At 40.5% G+C, this 24,365-nt stretch overlaps 1 protein-coding gene across 1 annotated transcript in view; it reads left to right on the top strand.

The window, feature by feature from the left end:
- Nucleotides 1-24,365, top strand: part of CDH20 (cadherin 20) — a 186,270-nt gene that overhangs the window by 148,115 nt on the left and 13,790 nt on the right. Inside the window, exons 3-7 of the mRNA XM_081802519.1 lie at nt 3,084-3,487; nt 11,838-12,132; nt 12,653-12,772; nt 15,188-15,355; nt 19,323-19,510. Coding sequence (XP_081658645.1) covers nt 3,242-3,487; nt 11,838-12,132; nt 12,653-12,772; nt 15,188-15,355; nt 19,323-19,510 — 1,017 coding nt within the window. The 5' untranslated portion in view covers nt 3,084-3,241. The remainder of the gene's footprint in view (nt 1-3,083; nt 3,488-11,837; nt 12,133-12,652; nt 12,773-15,187; nt 15,356-19,322; nt 19,511-24,365) is intronic.

Below are 24,365 nucleotides of genomic sequence, written 5' to 3'. Positions count from 1 at the left end.
TATGAGAGGGGCACCCAGACCACCCGGGCTTTCACAGGGTCACCAAGGGCTCCACAGGTCCTAAACATCTAAAGCCATTCTCGTACGTGTTCAGCGAAAGGGAAGAACATGAGGGCTTTGCACTCATGTGTAGGAGGCCAAAGTGGGCAGAAGAGACAGATGAAAGCTCAGGCAGCCGCACTGCCTACAAAATATTCATCACAAAGATTCCAAAGAACACCTTTTTTTTTCTTGAGCTCTTCAGATCACACCGAGGTAAAGACAGGGGCTTTTAATTGGCAAGAATGCATGTCTAGTTTGTAAGAGATGAGAGAATATAAGGGACAGTATTTAAAATCCCACAAAATTTCCTCAAGTCTCATTCTGTCCAGAAAATTTAGCCAGTACAAGCAGGAAAGGGGATATCTGCACACCCCCACGCACAAACACGCCTGCACCTGAGCACCTAGAATCCAAAAGAAAGATGCTGAAATCAGCCAGAGAAAATACAAAATAGTCAAAAATAATGCTTAGGCGGGGCACCTGGGTGGCTCAGACAGTTAAGCATCTACCTTCGGCTCAGGTCATGATCCCGGAGTCCCAGGATTGAGCCCTGCATCAGGGAGTCTGCTTCTCCTTCTGCCCCTCACTCGTGCTCTCTCTCTCACTCTCTCTCTCTCAAATAAATAAATAAAATCTTAAAAAAAATAATGCTCAGGCAAAATGTACATATGTGAAACACGGACATGAAATATATTTTAAAAAGTATATATATTGAGTTCTAGCTTTGCTAAATGCAATCCAAAAAAAGAATTTTTCTCTATTCTACAGAGTTTTCTAACAGCTAGTCCTTCATTAAGTTCCCTTATATGGAAAAAAATAATTGTGGTTATTACAGAATTAGGCTAGGCCAGACTCTAATACCCCACAGTACTTATCCCAGATGCAGAAATCTGTGAAATAATATATATTCATTAAGCCCTTTCAGAATGTTGGTTCAAAAAGTGCCCACGAAATGTGGTTCAGGCTCAGCTTCACCATTTTTAACACACAACCCAAGTAACTTCTCCTTCCATGGTTGCTTGGCTGGCACCTCAGTCATTTACGGAGTATGTTCACCCACATTATCCTAGCAGAGAGATCCTCAGGTAGTCCTGTGAAGTAGGCAGGAGAATTATCAGTCCCTACTTACCAGGAGGAACAGAAATTTATAGAATGAACAAGTAAGAGGTAATGAAAATAGAACCAAGGGGACAAACTGTGGGACACTCAGCCTAGTGCTCTTTGGGGAAGTTACAGATAGGTTTGTGCCTTGCAACACATGGAATATTCCCTTATGACCATCCATCACAGTATTCTGGTGATAGATTTGGGGTCATGCCCTTAGGCCATCTTCTAAGTCCGTAAAACAGCATAGCTGTTTCTTACCAATCTTTTTCATTAATTTCACTAATTTCATAAACAGCATAGCTGTTTCTTACCAATCTTTTTCATTAATCTTGTAGAAACGGAGCATTATTTAGTTGCATGGATTAATGAAAAAGAAGGTTAAGACTCCTTCTTTCAGACCATCTCTTCTTGGACAAGCATGAGAGAAACATGAGCTGGGTTTCTGTCTATCAGTCCAAAGAGGAAAACCGCCAATACTTGGTAACTGACCTTCTAGCACACCACTGTTCTTTATTAACAAACACATCACCCTAAATAAGGCACACCTAGCTTGCTTTTACTTAACAGTCAATCTGAGTTTAAGAGCTAGAACTTGAGGCACAGCCTTTCCTTCGGTTACAGAAATTCTTTAGTCTGCCCCAGCTTGTCCCCCAGTTCTCACTGAAGTGATTTCTCACACAGAAATGAAACGGCGTATTGTGTGAAATGATTATATATTTTTTAATTCTTTTGTGCATCTCAACAGTGACTATTGGCGAGGACACTAAAACGAGTTCTGATGGTGACAGGTAGAAGGTGGTAACTGAGATGCCATCAATGCATTCATTTTAAACCACTTGTAGAAATGGAGCATTATTTAGTTGCATGGGTCTGAAATCCCCAAATATACACATCTGTTCTGAGACGATGACGGTTCTCCACGTTCACAGTGAAAATATTAACCCTACAGAAGTCATTTTGGTTGTTTTGACAGAGTGGTGGGAGCACCATGCCATTTCATTGCGCCCAGCCAAAGTAAAGGAAGAAAAGGTGGATGAGGTCACAGTCCAGGAGTGAGGTCACCAGCTAATCTGCCTTCATAGCAACAAAAGAAGTTTGACTGATGAAAAGGTGTCCCTAGGGTAGAAGTCAACATCCCTTTGTCTAAATGAGTCTTTCAGATCAGGAAAAAAAAAATGTGTTGGCTAGCCTCTCTTAACATGCCCACAGTAGCATGTGACTAAGAGCACTTTAAAGTCTGTTGTGAGTGATATAATGATTAACTGACCATTCAAACCCTAGAAAGGTCACAGTAGCAGCCCCTCTCAGTGCTTCAGAGCCAAAGCAGTAGAGTGTGAAACTCAAATTCTACCAGGAGCTCAGAAAATGATTAAGTCAGAAGTGATCTGTGGCTGCTTATAAATGAAGTCCGAGATCCCTAACATTATCAATAACATGGGGTAGACATAAGATAATTGTGGGTGGCAAAAAAAGGTAGTTAAATTTGCTTTGGGCTTTTTAATGAGCCAAGAAAAGCAGTTGGGCTAATGAAAATATTAGTTATTAGCTGTAAACTTTGGAAATGAATGCTGTTTTTAAAAGTTTAGAAGGCTGTCTGATCATAAATATTTCAAAGAACACACTATTAATTCAAGCCAATCAATAATACAGCATAACCCTCCAGCCATGTTACCAATGAGAAGAAATTTATTCACCAGTTTTATTCCCACTGAAATCCATATCCAAAGGTTTGGGATTGATTATAGCAAGATAGGTTGTCTTCTTTTTATTAAAATATTATTTGTTACTCAAACATTTCTAAAGCAATAACATGTTATGACTCTTTAATTCGTTGAGTAGAGAACTGAATATTTACTGACATTTCTTGAGAACTTGCTATAAGCCCACAGGAGAGGATTTGACATCATCACAGTGTGTTCTCCTTAACTTGACAGGAAGTCAACTTCAAGCAGATTGACTTGAATCGAGATTTCCTTTGAGAAGCGTAAGTGTCCAGTAAACTGCATTGGTATTTTTTTACTGCATTGGAAAATACTCAAGTTCCAGTGGCTTTACCATCCTGTACTTTACTTTCTGAAAACCTGGCAATCCCATGTGGACTTCGGGTAGAATGAGCAATGCAAAGAGCTGGCTGGGACTTGGCATGTCCTTGTACTTCTGGGGACTGATGGACCTTACGACCGCCGTTCTCTCGGGCACACCAACACCACCAGGCAAATTAGAAGCACTCCTGTCAGACAAGCCACAGTCACACTCGCGGACAAAGAGGAGCTGGGTTTGGAACCAGTTTTTTGTTCTGGAAGAGTATACTGGAACTGACCCTTTGTATGTCGGCAAGGTAAGAATGGCCACGACAAATTATCAGGGTATCAAATATTGAAAGGGAGTACAAATATGAACTGAATAAGAGAGGTCGCCTAGCCTGTGTTGGGAGTCCTGAGAACAATTATAACTAGTGGTATGTTACTTAACAGCTAGTTGAAATCTAATTTTGGCTTTGTCAGATACCAGTCAGAAAAGGAAAGATTTATCCCCTTGCTCAAGCCTCTATTCTAAAGTGGGAGAAAACAAGGAATTGGGATTTTGGAGAAAAAGCCTGGGACCCTGCAAGAGCCATTAGAGTCCCATAAGAGGCAACGGCAGCAGCTTTGGGGAATAACAGAATGGGGAAGAAAAAAACCAGAAAATGCAAAGGAGAAAGTAGAGGGGTTTTTCCCTTTGTTTTGTTTGGGTTTTTTTTTTCCCCCAAAGCATTTCCACAGGTATTGCCTGGGGCCTAAATTTAATGGGGGAAAAACAAAGAATAAAACATTCTTCATTCTAGAAGATCCTAGCATGTGCTTTAGAATAGTTCGAGACAATCAATGAATATATTTATAAACTTTACACTCGAATTCCCTTGATTTATCTATCATCATTTCATTTTTAATCCAGGCTTTCTCCGGTGTTTACTTTATTTGGATGTTAATCAGAGACCATTTTGTGAAAGCAACCAAGTGAGAGAAAATGGGAAACAAGGACCTAATTAGAAAATAAATAATTCATTCAAATGATAACTTAAACGCTTATTTAGCACAGAGGCTAAGAATGTGGGTTTCAGAGTCAAACACACATGGGTTCAAAACCCAGCTTTGCCAATTGCTTCCAGAACGACTCTGGACAGGGCACTGAAGCCGCGTTAGCCTTGTTTCCTCAAACATCAAATGGGGATAACAAGAGAACTACAACTTCTCAAAGAGTTGTCTGCATAAGCTCTTTCCTCAACTCCTACCCACTTCTGAATTCAGATCTGACTTCTGTCCCCTGCATTAAAGTCGTGTTTTCAGTGCTCCCAAGGACCTCCCTACTACCAAATTTGATGTTTCATTTTATGGAACCGACGACCTCAGATGCTGCTGACCAGTCCCTCCTTCTTGACTCACTTTCTTCTCTCTGCCTCATGACCTTCACAATCCCGTTTTTCCCTCCTTCCTTCTCAGCCCCTTTGCTGGCCATCTCCCTCCACATGACCCCATCCATTAGAGGTCCAGCTTGTCAACTTTGCCCTGGGCCTCTTCTCTACCCACATTCATTCTCTGGATGGATTTGCCATCCCCATGGTTTTAAACACCACCTCTAAACCAAAGCCTCCATCTCTGGCTCAGGCCACTTGTCTGGGCTTCAGACTCATAAACCCTAACGCATATGTGACAGCTCCACATTTATGACTCAAAGCCCTCCCAAATGTAGCATATCTGGTAAGGAATTCTTGGTTTTTCTCCCAAACCAGGTCTGCCCCCAGTCTTTTAGCACTGCCATCACTCACTTTCTAAAACCAGATACAAGGTGGTCATTCTTCCCTTTCTCTTGCCCCCACATTCTCTCCACCTGCAAATTGTCAGTCCTCTGCCAAAATACATCCCAAATCCTTCATTTTTCCCACCTCCACTTCCACTGATATCTCTCACCTGGGCAAACACCTGGACTCCCAACCAGTTTCCACACTTCTACCCACACTTTCTTCCAATCCATTCTCCACACATAAGCATCAGACCATGTCACTCTGCTTACATCAATGTCCTCCCACTGTACTTTGAATCACCCAGACTCCTCCCCACAGCTCCCAACACCATTCCTCTCTGACCCAGCCTGCCCCCTGTCCTCCCACCACATCGCAAGCCACACTTTCTTTCCCTTCGTCTCGTGTTCCAGGGACATAGCCTTCTGGCACTTCCTACAACTTGCCAAGCTTTGCCTGATTTTTCCCCCAAAATAAAATATTCTTCCTCTGGCTTCTTTTGTGGTTGGCCTCTCCTCACTCTTCAGGGCTCATTTTGAATCAAGGTCTTCCTTGACCATTCCCTAAGGTAGGCCCCTCTGTTAGACTCTCTCACGGCCATTATTTTTTTCAGAGCTCTCATCACAACCTACAACGTCTAATTCATTTGTTTATTTACATGAGTACTGTCTGAAGCCTTGGACTAGACTATAAGCTCCCATTTTATCCCCAAGGCCTAACACAGTACCTGTCACATAGAAGGTGCTTTAAAAAGATATTTAATACTTCCTGGTGTCATAAGGATTAAATAAGCTAACATATGTAAAGTGCTTAGCACAGGACTTGGTCCAAGAGTAAGATCTTAATGATCATTACTCTGTAAGCATAGTAGTGATAGTGGGAGTAGTGGTAATAGTGGTAGATAGGGATTTTGCTATGGGAACTCAGCAGCTCAGTAATGTGTGTAACCTAATGCAGCCACAAATCTCCTAGTCTCAAAATCTGTGACTTCTCTTTGACTTCTTCCTTTCCTTCTCTCCCTCCCTCATGTACAACCAGTCACCACATCCTGTCAATATCTCCTTGCCAGTTTCTCTCAGATTCACCTCATCCTCTCCAGGCTCTGTCATTACTGTGGTCCCTCTGCTCTTCATGATTAGATTAACTAAGCAGCCACTGCCCGTCTCCCTGTAGAGAATCTTCCCCACTCCCTAGGACTCAGGACATTCATCTCCTTGAAGCACACTTTCCATCATGTCACTCCTCTGATTAAGAAAGCGTGGTAGCTCCAATGCTTATCAGAGCTCTTAGCTTAGTTCAAGGACTTGCAGAAAATGAGTCTTCCTCCCTTATCCAGCCCTCCCCTACGATTTCACAAATCTAGTCCTGATCCCAGTCATGCTGGTGTCCTCACTGGCCCTGATAACACATACCACGTTTGTCCCCACCACAGACATGTACTCATGCTACTCCCCTGCCCAGGACACACTGTCACCACCTCTCCATTCAATCACATTCCAATTGCTCAGGGCCTTAGCTTAAAAGCCATTTCCATCATGAACACATCTTCTATCTGCTCAGAGTTCCAAAGACTTCTAGCTACTCATTATTTGTAAAATCTTTCTTCCAACTAGACATACATGGCTACTGCTAAAATAAGTTTAAGAAAATACATTTATTTGTATTCAGTAATGGCTTTGTGTGCTTGTACAATCTAGAGCCCTCTTCACTTCTCCCAAGGGTAGAAGCTGAGATTCCATCCTTAGCCTTCCCTACGCTTCCCCAACACTGAGTACCCAGCACAAGGCTGGACATACGACCCTACAGAAAGGCGAAGGTATCTAACATTTTACTGGGCTACCACAGGACTATGTGGCAGTCACAGTCACAAAGAGCAGATCATTTAATCATCACAACAGTGCTGTGAGGTAAGTGTGACTCACCACTTTCAGATAATTAGCCTGTGGAACACGGCTCAGAGAGGTTACGCTTATTGCCCCAAGTTACAAAGAAGGTAACAGAAAATCTGACACTGCAGCCACAGGCTTCTCTTTTCATTGCCCTGAGACTTGGCCCTGAAAAATACAGTGAAGAGTCAATGGTGTTAGGGCACCAGGAATCCAACCAAGCCCAACTACTTCCCGACGTTGGGAACTTAGCTGTCTAGCACCCTCTCTCCAGTACTCATGATCAGTGCCCACCCTTTCCTAAGCACCCCAACCCAGGACACAGAACACCCTGGGCATCTCGACAGCCGTCTCATCCAGCCAACACTGAGCAGCCAGTGAAGTGGGGTGTTACTCCACGTTATATATTCACTTACCCAGGCACTTTCCCCCCCTTACTTTGTTTTGAAAGAGAATTCATCCACCTTTCATTCCCTCTCTCCCAGGGGCATTTAGCTTGTCACCTTGAGCTCTGGAAGATGTCTTTTTAGAGAGCTTGCCTGAGTATTTGCTTATATCAGAGGCATATGGCAACAATTATCAGCTGTAATTGGTATGGCCTTATAAAATCCACACTGGGCTTTCCAGGGACAAGGCAGTGTCGAGTTAAAGCTAGATTATATTGACATATGCAAAGAGTGGGATGCAGAGAGCTTGTGCTTGGGCACGAAGCAGTGGTTCCAAGGCATGCTGAGGTTAACAGCTACACAGAAGCTGTCTCACCACAAAGTATAAGCAATACTGTGCTCCTGGAATTGTACAAGGTACTATGAAAGATGACAAAAAGAGTGAAAATCACCCTTGTTTTTAAATATTAAATCAACTAAGATTTTTCATAAACTACCTGGACTTTCCATCTTTCACTACTCCTTTGGCTGAAGATCTTATAAACTAAAGCATTATTAGGATAAGTAGGATATCCACTTATCTTACTCTGTTTAGATTTTGGGAGGAAGAATGTTTTCCCAAGATGTACATAACCATGTGCTGCCAGCTCCATTCCAGAAGCTCCTTACCTTCCTCTGAAGAGCTGGTACTCAGTCAGCATTAGCTGAATTAAATATGGATAAATTATAAAACACATTTTTATTACACTGCCAATTTGCTGAGTGACTTAAGGGAAAGTTATCAATGCCTCGCATTTGCAATTGTCGTAACCAAATGTGTATTCTACTGCTGGTAAACCCTAATATTAAATGCACATTACCATGCTGGTTTTTAAGCAAGAGTCTCTCAGCTCTGTATTCACCCTCCCATACTCCCCGTAGTGATGTCAGTTAGGGCTGGGACTCTGTGAGCCACAGTTTCTCCTTTTCCGACCAGCTCCCCATTGGGTTCAGACAGGAGAATGTACTAGAGAGAGAACCAGAGGCAGGAGGAGGGAGAAGGGACTTGTTCCTATTACCTAGCCAACAGGTGGTTCCAGGTCCTGGATCTTCCCCACACTCCCAGCACCAGCCTCATCACACCCCCGCAGAAAGATCAGCACAACTGGATGGCAGCCCCTTCTCAGAAATCTGGGTCTGAAGTCTGAGAGAAGTGGGTGCTGGGGGCACCTTCTCCAAGTCCTGAAGCCCCAGCCCCAGGCGACAGCACTCCCTTTTCGGAGGCCTCAGGCCCAGCCTCCTCCAAACATCTAGATTCCAGGAGCCCCAACTGCTGCCTTCTGCCCCCAGCCAGAGGGACACTAGCTGTTTCCTGGAGTTTCTAACCCTCCAAAACTTCAGTGTTCCCTTTTTGCCTTTCCAATTCTCCATATTAAATTTGCTCTGCTAAAATAACTGGTTTAGGTTTTGTTCCCTGACTGGACCCTGAAATGATACAATTATATTCCTCAGGAAACAGTTCTGTGTAAGCAGATTCTGGTCCCTGTCATAGCTGGTCCCCATTTGTCCCTGTTCATAAAAGGCTCATCATGCTTCTCTGTGGATGTCCTCTCACCCCCTCCTCCCTCCCTTCTCTCTTTCTTACACACGGGCTCACAAACACACACATACAGAAGCTATCTGAAAGATGCTTGCTAGCTCTTTTTAAACAAAGGTAACACTTCACAAAAAGCTTTAACCCTAATCCTATACCCTACGTCACTCATCCCATACAATTTTATTGAGCATTTGCTACATGTGAGAATCCACATGAAGATGAAAGCCACATGGTTCCTGCCTTCAAGGAACTTACCATCCAGAGAATTTCTCAAATTCTTCTCCCAATACAGACAAAAACAAAAGATAACAGATCTGATGTTCAGCCCACACTCTACTAACATCGGTCAGCTGAATGGCTCCTAAGGAACCAGGACCTCTGCAGCAGCAACAATTTGAGCCTTCTATTACTTATTAAGCACGCTCCATAGGCACAATACTCACTTAAGTTTGGCCTGTGATAACAGCAAGTACGCTTAGTTTTTTTAAGGACCATAGGACAAAACTTTTTAGATAATAAGTAGAACACCTCAAAAGAGTCCTAGGTACTTTATGTCAGCTTCTATTCTGTTTTCTTCCCCCTAAATAATCTGCCATGCCCTAAATGAACCTATTTCATTATAAGTAAAAGTTCTATGCCACATGCCTTAGGATTACATGTCTTACATATATAAATACACAGCATTTTTTTTTTATATTAAAAAAACCCTATGGCACCCTGGGTGGCTCAGTTGGTTGAGCGTCTGACTTGGCTTTGGCTCAGGTTGTGATCTCATGGGTCATGAGATCAAGTCCTACTGGCTCCAAGCTCAGCGAGGAGTCAGCTTGAGATTCTCTCCCTCTGTCCCCCCTCCGCACTGTGCACACACTACCTCTCTCTCTCAAATAAATCAATAAATCTTAAAAAGAAAAAAAAATTCTGAGATTCCTCTCCTCCTCCTCCCAATCCCATTCCTTTGCCTGGAAACAGTTCCAGATGGAATGGATTTTCATTTCTTTATGACTGGGTCCCAATAAAATGGCTTTCTATTCTACACAGTAAGAGTTGGGCACCTCTGGTTTTTTTAACTGCATAAATAAAAGATTCGGATCGCAAAAAATAATAATACTGTATATGGAATGAGGAAATGTGAGAATTTCATATTCTAAATAGAATTCTTTAAGTAGAAAAAAAAATCCACTAGCAATTTTTTTGGTCAATGTTATTCTCTTATTTCCCCTCTCTAGGTACAACACAGCTGAATTCCTTTAGGTGGCAAAATCGCTGCCTGCATGATTTGGCCATGAGTCAATCTGAGATCAACTCAAAGCCAGCCACAACCTCCAAATCCATCCTTGTCTGAGGATGTTGTGAATACATTTTCAGGTGTCCTCTTGGTGTCTCTGCCATTTAATCCTCAGAGTAACACTGTCCTAGCAACGCTTCAGGCAGCGCTTTCCCCGTTAGACTATGCATAATAAAAAAGCCAACAGGTTGTTTGTATAGTCTCTGCTACATTCCCGAAAGCTTGAAGGGAGCAGAGAAGAGCTGGGCATGTTAATACCCTTTTCTCTATGCATATCACCGTCATTATTATCATCATCATAATCAGCCCCATTTATAGCATTCCTATTATGGGAAAGACGCTGTGCTCGGCGCTTTACATACATTAATTTCTAATGATCCCAACAACCTTTCAAAGTATTAATGGTGTTCTCCACATTTATAATATTAAAAATTTGAGAGTAATAAACGTTCAAATCTTTGTCAAAGGCCCTCGACTTACAACTGACATCATGTTTTAGGCCAGATACATCTGCCCCCACTAGTCTAAGGCTAACACTGGTTGCCCATTTTATAAACTAAATCTCTGAACTATGCAAAGTGCTAAAACCCACTTTAGAGAGAGACTGTTACTTATATGATAACACAAAATTTCAGGATTCCTGCCATAAAACATTATCTGTAATTAGAGATGCAAAAATGTATTTCCAGGCGTAATATGAAAATAGTGCCCTGGACTCCTTTTGAGAGTGCTTATCATTCATTACAAAGTAATCCAGGAGATAACATAGTTGGATGGGCAGATAAAAGCATGCCCCTAACTCAGCCATCCACATATAGATTTGAGTGATTCAATTACAAGCCCAGGAACTGGTCCCACCAAAGAGAGATACACTGATGCAAATACCAACAACTGGCCGTGAAATCCATTCTGACACCCGAAACAGAGGCACGCATACATAGTCCTACTGAATGAAATTACTGAATTGGGACCACAGAATCAGAGAGTTGCAGGACTCCCTGGAGGTCATTTACAGTTTCCAGGACAGTGGCCATAGCCTATTTATTCATCAGTTCATCAGTTTTTCAGGCAACTTGAATCATCACAAGGTTTTTGAAACTCTAAAACTCAGTTTATGTCAAATACTTATTTTAAAAGGTTAGGTTTGTCCACTTTTTTTTTCTTAAGTGGAAATGCTAGGTTCCTCCTTATTAGACTTGCTCCTATTCTCATGTTGGGTGGGGGCCTACACTTCCCAGAACTCCTGTTTTCTATTTATTTATTTTTTTTTTTTTTTTTTATTTATTTATTTATTTATTTATTTATTTATTTATTTGAGACAGAGAGAATGAGAGAGAGCACATGAGAGGGGGGAGGGTCAGAGGGAGGAGCAGACTCCCTGCAGAGCAGGGAGCCTGATGCGGGACTCGATCCAGGGACTCCAGGATCATGACCTGAGCCGAAGGCAGTCGCTTAACCAACTGAGCCACCCAGGCGCCCAGAACTCCTGTTTTCTATACTTCTCAGGGAAAGGCACCTAAAAATACAGTAGTAAGTTCAGGATACTGAATGTGATGTGAAAAAATTTTACTTATTCATCAATCTATATTTGGTCTTTGATACAATCATGTTCAATGTATATTAATTCTTTGTAGACCAACATTTTAAAACGTTTGAGTGAAAAAAAATTCTTCCTATTTGAAAGAAGGTCTTAAGTTTGGACCAAAGTGAAAATCAATTTATTTCCCACACCTGTTCATATCCATAATGAGATTTCCGGGTTTGTTTTTTTTCCTAGCTTCATTCAGACATGGACAGGGGAGATGGATCCATCAAATACATCCTCTCAGGAGAAGGTGCAGGTGTCGTGTTTACCATTGACGACACCACTGGAGACATCCATGCCATTCAGAGGCTTGATCGAGAGGAAAGGGCCCAGTACACTTTAAGGGCTCAAGCCCTAGACAGGCGGACCGGCAGACCAATGGAGCCAGAGTCAGAGTTCATCATCAAAATCCAAGACATCAATGACAATGAGCCCAAGTTCCTGGATGGACCTTATGTCGCCACTGTGCCAGAAATGTCACCAGTGGGTAAGGTGGAGAGTCACTGATTCTCACAGACAGCAGTTCTTCTACAGAAGGTCCTCCTCTCTATATGCAAAGAAAGAGAGAATGTGCAGGACAGCTCACAAATTATAAACCTGGACCGAAAATGACAACCAAGTCCCTAGGCAGGAAACTAGACAGTGAAATCAGCCATAGTAAAAAATAATAGTAATAATAAGCCTAGCATTGTTATTCAGTTCTGATTCTTAAAAGATAGAGGATAGACAGATAGATAAATGATTCATAAGGGAGAAGCATTTTGGTATTATAAAAGAGCAATGAAGAACCCAAAGGCTGTGTTGTTCTCACTGGTTACTAAGAATTTAAAACACAAATAACTCCTGTCTCACTAGAGAGGCACAAGTTAGGAGCTTTGGAAGCTTGACCTCAAAAGGGGTTCTCCCAAACATAACAATTGCAAATGCATTAAGACTGCCTATTCAGCATTGCTTCCAAGCCGTTACCAATTCAACTTGAACAGGTTTCCACCATCTCTCTTCCTCAGGGACCTCTGTCATCCAGGTGACAGCCACAGATGCTGATGATCCGACCTACGGCAACAGTGCCCGGGTAGTATACAGCATTCTCCAGGGACAGCCATATTTTTCTGTGGACTCCAAAACAGGTATGTGATGCACATCGTCAGAGGTGGTTGCTTTATGCCCTACTAATTCATAACTGCTACTTATGACAAACCCAACTCTCCTTTTCAAGGACTCTCTAGGGACTGTATTAACGAAAGAAGACTGTTACAGGTGTTAGGATTAAGACAGCAAACCAGCACTGCCCTGGTGGGTAAGAGCAGCACTATGTCTAGAATTGCCCAGAGTCTGACTGGAGAGGGCAAAAGGCCTGCCTACACAAAGGGACATCCTCACCAGCCTTCAATAACTCCTACAGTTGAATTTATTCCCAGGGATTGTCTTTTATCACTCCAAGAAGACCTGAGAGGATTGACACATTAACCTGGGCTCACTAGAGAACTAAGATCATTGATTTTGAAACCATGAAGAGCCTTAAGGGAATCATCCAGTCCATTACCGGTCACTTAACAAATAAGGAAATTGGGAATTGAGGCCTAATAAAGTGCTTCTATTTGTAGATGTGTCCCCTGACTTTTGGTCTGATGTTCTTCCCACTGAACCACCCTGTACTAAATAGAGAACACGGCCAGAATAAATGGATGCTGGGACACACAGATTTTGTTGAGGGGGTAAAGAGTTCACAGCATGGGATGTGGCCCCCCCAAAAAGCAGGTGCTGAGTGGGAAGCTCTCACAGGGAGGAAAGCATAAAGAACTGGATGGGTAAGAAGGAATGTGGCAAAAAAGGACAAATCGAAAGAAGTTTGGTTGTGTTTTTTTGTTTCTTTCAGTTTTACCTGAGAGCTTTGACTACAGAATTTATGTTTTATCATGATTATCCTGCACTTGTGCCAAGCTTTCTTCCTCTTAAAATACTTTCACAGACATTACCATATTTGAGCCTCCCATTATTCTTGTGAACCTGTGAAATACATGGGAGGACTGTTACTCCCATTTCCATACAGGAAAATTGAAGACCTAAGGGTAATTAACAAGGAACTTGAGTAAAGAAACTTACAGCCACAGAGGTAAAGTAAATGGTTAACACTCAAAGTCACCTCTCCATTTGAAAGAGAAAAAATACATTTCTATTAGCAACCTGATAGAATTTTTTTTCCCAAAAGTCCTAAGGGGAACCAGGCATTCAGAAAATTATATCATAAAATCAGAAAGTGAGGGAGTGTAAATTATTAGGAGTAAAGAAAAAAGGTTGCAGTGAGGGACTTCTATAAAACAGTAACTTTAACAATTCTACAGGGGGGGAGGGGGAGGGAAAGCGGGGGGCGGGGGGATGCCCACAGGGAAGACAAATACAGACAGGAAGAGGGTAATGTGTCCTTTATATCCTAAGAGGAACCTTACATTATTTTGACAGCTCCCAGGGGGCATCTTTAGTGTTAAGGTCAAAAATACATGAAAAGATAGTTATTGCTGTGCATTTAAAAAAGGAAAATGCTGCATATTTCACTTTAGAATGTTATTACTATAATGCAATATATACACTGTAGGAGTAAACTGGAGACAGGTTTGTGGTTCCCAATCTCTTCTCTTTGCATGCAAAAGGTCTATTTAGCCAAGGGTCATGCTGTAAACTTGCAGTAAATAAGCCTTTAATCTTTGCCTAGAGTGTAGAGAAGTCAATTTTTCTACGTAGCAGGGCTAAAAGGGGGGTAAAACATTACAGCACATCCTTGGCAGGATCAAAACAACACATTTCACTGGCTTTTGATTTAGAGGCCTCTTCTTAAATGAAACTATCATCACACTGTGATGCTGCTACTTACTGTCTGGGGGAGTTCATCCCTTATGCATGTTAAAAATGAACAACTCAACAGAGCATCTTTCATGTCCCAGCTCATGGAAATCAGTGAAGCACAGAGGTAAGCAGAACATAACAAAATTGAAAGAATATATAACAAAAGGAAAATCAAATCAGAATTCCAACCCTGCTTACAGGTATTGAGGAGGCAGGGAAAAGCAGCCTAGGAGTGAGCTGCCTCAAGAAAAGTCATTCACACTACAAGGGCCCTAGGGGCTAAAGAAAGAGCGGGCTGAAAGAGAATTATCTAAAATCATAGATTTGCAGACATACGAGGTTTTGTTTTCCGGGACCCGAAGCCCCAGTTTTCTTTGGTACAACAGAGACCCTTGAAATTGGCCTGGACTGCTAGTCCCAAACTCTGTTGGGGAACCACTGCTGCCACCTCCTGTTCTCTCTCGGTAATGTCGCCAAAGGAAATGGGCCCTCAGCTCTTCCTGCTGGAATAGTGTTTACTCACCATTTGTTTAAGCACAGTACTGTTTTGAAGATAGAATTCTGACCTCAAGTTTAATAAAATATAAATGATTTGCATCTCGACTCTAGATATTAGCAATGCACAAGGGAGAAACCTAGAAGCTGATCTTAAACACTGGATTTGTGGATTTGTTCTTAAAAAAGTCTTTTCTATGCTGCAGGTGTAATTAGGACAGCACTCATGAACATGGACCGAGAAGCCAAAGAATACTATGAAGTGATTATCCAAGCCAAGGACATGGGAGGGCAGCTTGGAGGATTAGCTGGGACCACAACAGTCAACATCACCCTCTCGGATGTCAATGATAACCCACCCCGCTTTCCCCAGAGTGAGTACCTAACCAATGAGAGTATAGCTCTCCAGCCAGAGGAATGCACCTATTACAGAAGACAAAGAAAAAGGCAGGCCTGGGTTCCTCTTTAAGTTCAATTATTCATGGGTTCCCTTCCTACATTTATCATGCAATTCTCACATCACCATTTTCCTTCTGGGTCCCAACATCCCATAGCACTGAGCCAGTGTTTCTCACTTCCTTCATTATCACCTCTCTCTGGAGCTCTTGTAGACTTTTTTTTTTTTCCCTTGATCTCCACGCCCTGCACCCCACCCCATAAAATTAAATACTAAGGAATAAGATTTTGTTGGGTACGGCTGAACTTTAGAGAGCCACAAACCATTGTAGCATCTAAGATTTATGTTCCTATCTCCCCCTTCCCCAAACTGATGTTTGCCCCCTAGGATAAAATACTGCCCTGTTGAGAATGCACACATAGAAAATAAGCCAAACTGAAGGTAAACACATAGTGGCCCATCTGACTACCTTAACCAGTCAATTCACAAGAGTACCAACCACCTGCTTTCTAATGGCACTGGGCATGAGGGATACAAGATTCTTGAAACCCAGTCCCTGTCCCTGTGAAGCTTAAAATCCAGCTGGGGAGTACATATTCTACACTCATCAAAAGTTAACCAAGAAGTAGCATTTGCTGTACCACTTTAGTACAGAATGAAACTTTCACAATAAACTAAGATGAATGAAGGCTTCATTGAAGGATGATACTTTCACAGGGGACTAAAAAATATAAAATATTTAAATAGGAAGAAAGAAAAACATTCCAGAAGGGGGAAGCCTCTCATTCATTTAAAAAATATTTGTTTCGGGCACCATCTAGGTATGGCATATATGTACAAAACAAACAAAATCTCTGCTCTCCTAGAGCTCATTCGCATAGAACATGAATGTAAGGGAAAATATAATGTAAGGGAAAAATATGTATCTACAGTATAAAGACCTGGAAATAAAGTAGCAAATGTGATTTTTATGTTCAAAGACCCCCTAAAAATGGAGACCTGCTCTTTAGTGTTTTAAATGTGTTATATTTCTAAATATTTCTATATTTTAAATGTGTTCTATTTCTAAAGGAAGTCACTGAAAAGTTTCTGAGCAAGACAGAAACCTAAAGGAAAGCTAATCTGATAGCCATGTACAGGATGCGTTGGGAGGAGTGGAGACTAGAAGCTGGGGAATCCATCAGGGAGGCTTTTAGAATGGTTGGGATTTGAACTGATAAGCACTTAAGGAAACAGCAGAAAGAGTGCAGTGGGACAAATAAGAAAACATAGATTTCTGCCTCCTGATTTCTTGGCTGAAGGAACCACAACAGAGGGTGGAGTCAAAGATGACTATGATGTTTTAAGTCTGGGTGACAGGGATAGAATTGTAGTACTGATAGAAATAGAGGATGCATAATGGAACCAGTGGCAGGGAAGGAGGAAGACAAATTCAGATTTGAATATGAAGTGACAGCAGGACAATCTGACTGAATGTCTTAAGGAAGGTGGAAATACAGAGCTATTCCTGTGGGATGGAGGCCAGGAACGGAGGAGTGAATTTGAGAATCAGATGCCTACAAGGAGCAGTTGGAGAAATGAGAATAGCAGACACAATTCCACGTGAAAGACCTGACCAGGAAAATCAGGTTAAAAAAAAAAGAAAAAGAAAAAGAAAAGAAACTAAACACAGAGTCAAACCAGATTATCAGCTGAACAGCTAATATTCTGAGTCAGCCAGACCAAGTGAGTCATCTCTTTTATCTACGTAAAGACAGGAAGGGAATTCAAATATTCTCATACAACTGGTATACACAAAGACCCCACGATATTTCATCAAACAAAAAGGCAGAATACTAGGTAAGTATTTCACAAGTGGTGCAACCAAGTAGGCTACTAAGCTGTTCAGTTCTACAATACAGTGCATCATGGAACAGTTTGTGAAATGCCATATGGACTGGCTTCTTACTTTGTGTGGGTTCTATCTTTATCACTTCATGAATGGCTCACATTGCACACATTATAGACTATATCCTTGAACTACCCTATTCGGCTTTTTAAATTTGACACTCGACAGTATCTCTGATGAAGACAGAAAGAGCAAAAGCAGCAAGTTATTACATAGCTCGTAAGTATGTGGATTTAGACAAACTGCAGGAAAGTCAAATCACTCCAAACATGACAACTTTACAACAGCATAACACAACACAATGATAACCAGGTAAGTTTTAGTCCTGCCCCACAAACCAACATCTTAACACCCATTCTAAAGCAAACATTTCGAGTTACCACTTTTTCAAGATAATGGGAAATCTAGCATAGAGCAGAAGCAAGGACTGTGTTGCAGAGAAGACAAAATGTAAATATAAAAGTAATCTGCCTGCAAGTATTCTTTGTGCATCATCTCTGCTTCCTCTAAAACCGTAATTATTTTTGGACTTTTAAAAAATTGCCTTTATCTCACCATTAAATATCTCCCCATCTGTCTGCTAAAACAAAGTTTAAATGATCTCACTATTCCATAAACCTGCCTTGGATAAACTCTCTGCCTTACTAATCTTCTGATTACTCATTTTAAAAATTCAGTTTTCCTTCCTTGTTATAAATCTTACCATAACTGATCATGGGATGTTGGCAAAATGACACTCCTACTATTTTATATTGAACAAGCTTAGTTACCTTTAACTGAACCAAATTTAATGGAATATCAAGATCTCAGGCTATTTATTTCTAATATAATGCATCACATGTAGAAATTTTATGTATATGCTTTTTTAAACACAGAACACAAAGCTTTCCTGGTGTGGGAAAAATACTTGTTTATTTTTCCTAAAAGTTCTGCAATAGCAAAGTCTAATCCATCAACAATTTTGGAAGAGAATGGAAAGAGATCATGAAATCCAAGTGCCTGCCAGCTGACTACAGACATTAGCAATTTCCTGGCTCGTATTTGCAAAGAACAGGCATTATTTCTTCTCCTCCTGTGCAAGGGAGGGTGCTGTGAGCTGGTTGGGTGCTGTCAACCTCCCCAAATCAAGCCCTCACATCCCAGGCTTCCCTGTAGCTTGCAATACATATTAGAATAAAAGAGACCATGAACATATTGAAAATGTGATTGTGTGATTTTCTTTGTTATTTAGTCAGTCACATTTTGACTGACAAAATAATGAAGAATGTCAAAAAGTTGGGCCCCAGAGAAGGTAAGTGAGCGAATACACAACTCTGTGGAGATGAAAAGGACCTAAATTTAATTGTGAAGCTGAGAAGGAGAACGTTACCAACCCTGAGATTCTTACATTTGTGAGAACTTTTGGGGTATTCTATTCTGGAACAAGAGAACAAGAAACAACAGAGATTTCCACTGGGCAGAACCAAGTGCAAGGACACATTGATGGACACATGGAGCTGGCGGGAGCTTGTTCTCTGTGGCTATTCCTCCTTTACAAATCACTGATGGCCGTTCAATTTGGGCCGGTGGCCACAAAGATGGAGACTCCATACACTGGCTTGGCCACAAAGGAAAATGTGGGCATTTCAAGTTTGAACAGAATAAATATGTACTTTGCAATCACAATGTTTTTTTCTTTCTCAGAAGGAATTAACATTTGGGGAGATAGTTCATGAGGAGGGACTGAAAGATTGGAAAGCAAGGTAATTCCTTCCACTCTGAAGGTGGATTCACTGAGATAAGAAATATTTTTGTTTTTATTCTGTCGTATTCTTAGGATTAGGTCAAGCTATTTTGGCCCCTCCTTATCAAACATCCAGTATAAGCTAAGACGACCTACTGTCGGCTCAGCCTCTTTGGATCTCAGTTTTTCTTCTGTAAAACTCAAGTTTTAATTCTTGAACCAAGCAAGAGAAAGACATCTTTTCCAGCATGCCTGATATGATATGATTATACTGCCAAGGCATTTTTTATAGCAACAGATTACAAGAATGCATGTTCTGACCTTTCTTCACAGAACATTATCAGATGAGTGTGCTGGAATCGGCTCCAGTTAGCTCCACTGTGGGCAGAGTGTTTGCCAAGGACTTGGACGAAGGAATCAATGCAGAGATGAAATACACCATTGTGGATGGAGATGGTGCAGATGCCTTTGACATTAACACAGATCCCAATTTCCAAGTTGGCATCATAACTGTGAAGAAGGTAATCCAACTCCTCTTTCCAAATCATATTAATGGAGGCTTTGAATATATATGAGATGTTAGTAAGGGCTGTTGGGCTACTAATACATATTGCTTCAAATCCTTTGATAAACATTCTTCCCACTTCTTAAAAAAAAAAAAAACCTCTTAATCCTTTTGCTTACATGTAAACACTGGCTGTGTGATCATTTTACAGAGAGGGTACCATGTCATGATAAAAATATATTATAAATAGGTCCTTCCTCCTAGCTCACTACTTAACCACTAAAAAAAATTATTGTAGTTTAATTCACTAATGATGTTAATGAGTTGATCAATATTTTCAGTTGAATAACGTTCATTTTTTACTATTAGTGTACCATAAATAACAATAAACCAAGCTATGATATTATTTATGAATCAATAAATAACACACAGAGATTTTTTAATTGCTACTAGAAGATCTCATAGATGCTAATTAGATTTGGAAAAGCTTTGTCAAACATAGCTGCTGAGTGGTATTATCACTTGCAACTCCTTTGCTTCATAAATTACCAAGTTTTCTGAATGTAAGCTATCAAGTTTTTCTGTAGCATAAAGCACATATGGATATATTGGGGTGGAAGATAAAACCTTAAAAAATTGAAGTTTTAATATCCTAGTAAATATATGTGATGAAATTTAAGAACTCATTGATTTAATCTTCTTTCTCCTCCATTTTAAATACATCTAAAAACCCAAGGTATCTTAAATTATTTATTCAACAAATATTTGTTGAGCTTCTCCCTATGTGCCAGGTATTATTCTAGGCATTTAATGTACAGAGTAAATAAAATAACCAAAAATATCTGCCTTCATGGAGCCTACATTCTAATAAAGGGAAGAAGACAATCAAAATAGCAAGTAAATCAACAAAGTAATATACTAGAAAGTGATAAGTGCTATGGTGGGGAGGGGTAAAACAGAACAAAAGTGATATCAGAAAAGCCAACATGACTTCGAATTTTAAACTGGGTGCTTGGGATTGGCTTCACAAAGAAGTGACATTTATACAGGATTAATGTGGGTAGTCACAGCACAGAGCTGGGCAGGCTGACAGTGCACAACCCCAGGAGGTGCCTTACAAATGACTTTCAGTGAGAACTGCACATGCAGCCCTGGAGACAAGGGAATGGGCATGGTGACTGCGGAAAAGTGTTCCAGGCAAAGGGACAACCGGTGCCAAGGCCCAGAGACAGGTCTCTGCCTAGTTTGTTTCAAAAGCAGCAAAGGGTTTGATAAGGCTGAGTTGGAGGGGAAGACCAATAGATGAAAAAAGTCAGAAAAGTAACAAAGGAGCCAAACTGCATAGGACCTTATAGGCTGCTGTAAGTACTTCTTCCTCTCAATAAAGCAGGGAACAACTGGAGGGCTTTAAACCACGTATGATGTGGGGCACCTGGCTGGCTCAGTCAGTTAAGCGTCCAGCTCTTGATGTGGGGTCAGGTCATGATCTCAAGGTCGCGAGATGAAGCCCCATACTGGGCTCCACACTCAGCAGGGAGTCTGTTTCTCTCCCTCGCCCTCTGCCCCTCCCCCCACTCATGCTCTTGCACTCTCTCCATAAAATAAATAAATAAATCTTTAAAAAATAAATAAAAAATAAAACATACATGGCATAACTGGACTTTCATTATAAAATAATTACTCTGTCGGCTGTGTTGAGAAAAGACCATAAAAGGGGAGCAAGGATGGGAACAGGCACACCAGCTGAGAGACTACTGCAATAATCTAGGTAGATGATGGTAGCCTGGCCTAGGGTAGTAGGAATGGAGACAGTGAGAAGCAAACAGAACCCAGATAAATTTTGAAAGTAGAGTCAAGAGGATTTCCTAACAGACTGGATGAGGACATGAAAGAAAGACAGAAGTCAAATGAGCAACAAGAACAGAGCTGCCTCTGAGACGGGGGAGTCTGCAGGTAAAAAAGGTGGCACGTGGTGGCAAATATTGGGATTAAGTTCTGGACATGTTACCCAAGTAGAGATGTGTAGTAGCTGCTGGTTATAGGAGTGTGGAGTTGGAGAAGAGTTCTGAGCTAGAAATACAAATTTGGGAATCACAAGCATATAAATGGTACTTAAAGCAAATACAAGAAAATGACATTCCAGGGGCTTGAGCATAGATGGAGATGCTAGTGACATGAGCCCCACAGCACCCCAACATGAAGAGGTCAGAGAGAAGAGCAAAGATAAGCAAGGAGACTAAGGAGAGATCAGGGAAATAGGAAGAAAATCAAGGGAGTGTGGTGTTCTGGAAGGCATGAAAAACCATCTCCAGGAGAAGGGAAAGACAAAGGCTACTGAAATTCATGTAAGAACACTGAAAACTGACTGCAGACTTTAGGAATATGGAGACCATTAATGACCTTGATGAAAGCAACAGTCATAACTTAGAATGGGGCACAAGTTAATGTGTTTAATAACAACTTTACTATATGCTGTTCCACAGAGTTGAATTAACACTACTTTAGAAGGGAAGAGTTCACATATTTGTCCTGTATTCACTTAAGCAATATACAAATACAGCAAAAGAACAGATATATTCAGCATTCCACCAACCCAAAATCTTTACAACCAGCACCCAATGACCTCAAAACAGTGTAAAATGCTGATAGTAACTTCACAATCATCTAGAGCAAATATTACAGTTTTTTATTTTATTCTCATCCCTTTAGAGTTAATAACATGTTAGAAGTATAAAAGATGACTAGAAATAATAATACAAATTTGGTATATGACATAGGATTAAGAACATTCCCCTACTATGTGGTATGCCTTAACTGTAAACAAGATAAATGCTCAAAGCTTCAGATAATTACTGATTCTTTAATGCAAAAATTTTCTTTAAAACAATTAAGCAATCAAAAAGAGTTTTTGGGATTCTCAATATATTTTAAATGTTATTCTGTATCTTAATATACAAGATAATGCTAAATAATTTTAATTTATGTCAGATTATTAGAATATAGCTTATACCTTATTACAAGCCATTCATTTTTTTTAAAATATTAACCATTATAATTTTGTATCTGAAAGGAAATTCAAAATGCTGTTTTCTCCAGCTCCCTTAAGTGGAGAAAAGATTAAACCTCATAAGATACAACGCTGTCTTTCATTGTCATTACTAAAACTATATCCCTGTTTAATCAAAACAGACATCAGGGGCGCCTGGGTGGCTCAGATGGTTAAGCGTCTGCCTTCGGCTCAGGTCATGATCCCAGGGTCCTGGGATCGAGTCCCACATCGGGCTCCCGGCTCAGCGGGGAGCCTGCTTCTCCCTCTGACCCTCTCCCCTCTCATGCTGTTTCCCTCTCGCTCGCTCTCTAAAAAATAAATAAAATCTTTAAAAATAAAATAAAAAAAAAAACAGACATCATTTTGGGCAAGGTCATCTGGATTTCTCTTCTGAACTTAGGAGGTGACAGAAAATGGAATTAAAAAAGAGGTCAATAAGTTGGGTAGATGGACAAGTCAAATATAATAAATACTTTAGAGGCTATTGACTGCTCAGTCTGTACTTTTGGAACAACATTCACTCAAGATGCCTGATCCACACCCATCTTCTACTTTGTCATTAATATGTCATATAAAATTGAAACAGAAGTTCTGTTTTTGATTTATTTCCCTAAGCCCTATTATTTGTCTAAAAAGCACATGCTTTTTCAAAAAGAAAAATTAAGTTAAATTGATAGAATTGGGTCTTCATAAAACCACACTGATTACTACCCAGTACCTTGAGTCTTTTTGGCTTTTAAGTAATCAATCAATTGATTTTCAGTCTCTTAAGTCAAATGCTTGAAAGATAACTTGAAATACATATTTTGCAGATTGCTCTTTATTCTAGATGAGCATGCCGTTATGCCATATTCCAGTCTTCAGCATGTCTTCCATCTCCCAGCATACAATAAAAGCAACTGTTTTGACTCCATTTTCCTCTTAGTCCACAGAGCAACACTTCTATATTTCATCAAATCTAAGATGCCCATGAAATGTAAATTACATCACTGTTTTAGATACTACCTTAAAAAAGAAAAAAAAAACTCTTGCAATTTAATTGATACAATGCCTTCTTCTTCCTTAGTTTATAGTTTTTGAAAAAGCTCTTGTTGACACAGACATAAGTGCTTCACTAATACCAGATTTACTCCCTGCTGTTGTTTCCATGCCATTCTGCCCATATAACAATTCTTGTTTCAATGTCATATCATAGTACAATCTTTCTGAAGACATTTTAGAAGGCAATGAAGTTCAACACATGTAGTATCCACAATGTGCAGAACTCAACTGAAATGCATGCATCCTGTCTCCTATTGGGCGTAAAGCAATTGTAAGATGCCATCAATTGGAGAAGCAACCCTATTTCCAAAATGTCAAAATATGAAAAGATGCACACCTTAAAATCACTGAAATACTGTAACATAAAATCTGTATATATTATCACCTAACCAGTACTTGTTAATACTTGCACTGAAAAGCTTTTTTGCGCTACTCAATGTAACATTTTTTTGCGGCCTTTTGGGTTTTAGACCCTTGCTAGGCACTGGGAAATAAAAATCTAATTCATAGCCTTGGCCCTTGAGTCTGTGAAAGGGACCAACAAGCAAAGAAACATTTGTAAAACAAAATAAAAAAGAACCATAATGTAAGTATGACAAAGCACTATGGGAACAGAGGAAGGAATAAATAATCCTGCCTAAAAAAGCTGCATTACAAAAGGAATGAGATCTTGCCATTTGCAACGACGTGGATGGAACTGGAGGGTATTATGTTGAGTGAAATAAGTCAAACAGAGAAAGACATGTATCATATGATCTCACTGATATGAGGAATTCTTAAT

This window comes from Leptonychotes weddellii, chromosome 13 (genome assembly GCF_054177405.1).
Source record: "Leptonychotes weddellii isolate Sample4059 chromosome 13, ASM5417740v2, whole genome shotgun sequence".
In the NCBI taxonomy this organism is placed as follows: domain Eukaryota; kingdom Metazoa; phylum Chordata; class Mammalia; order Carnivora; family Phocidae; genus Leptonychotes; species Leptonychotes weddellii.
Note: the sequence above shows the minus strand (reverse complement) of the source record. Positions and strands in the feature narration are given on the sequence as shown.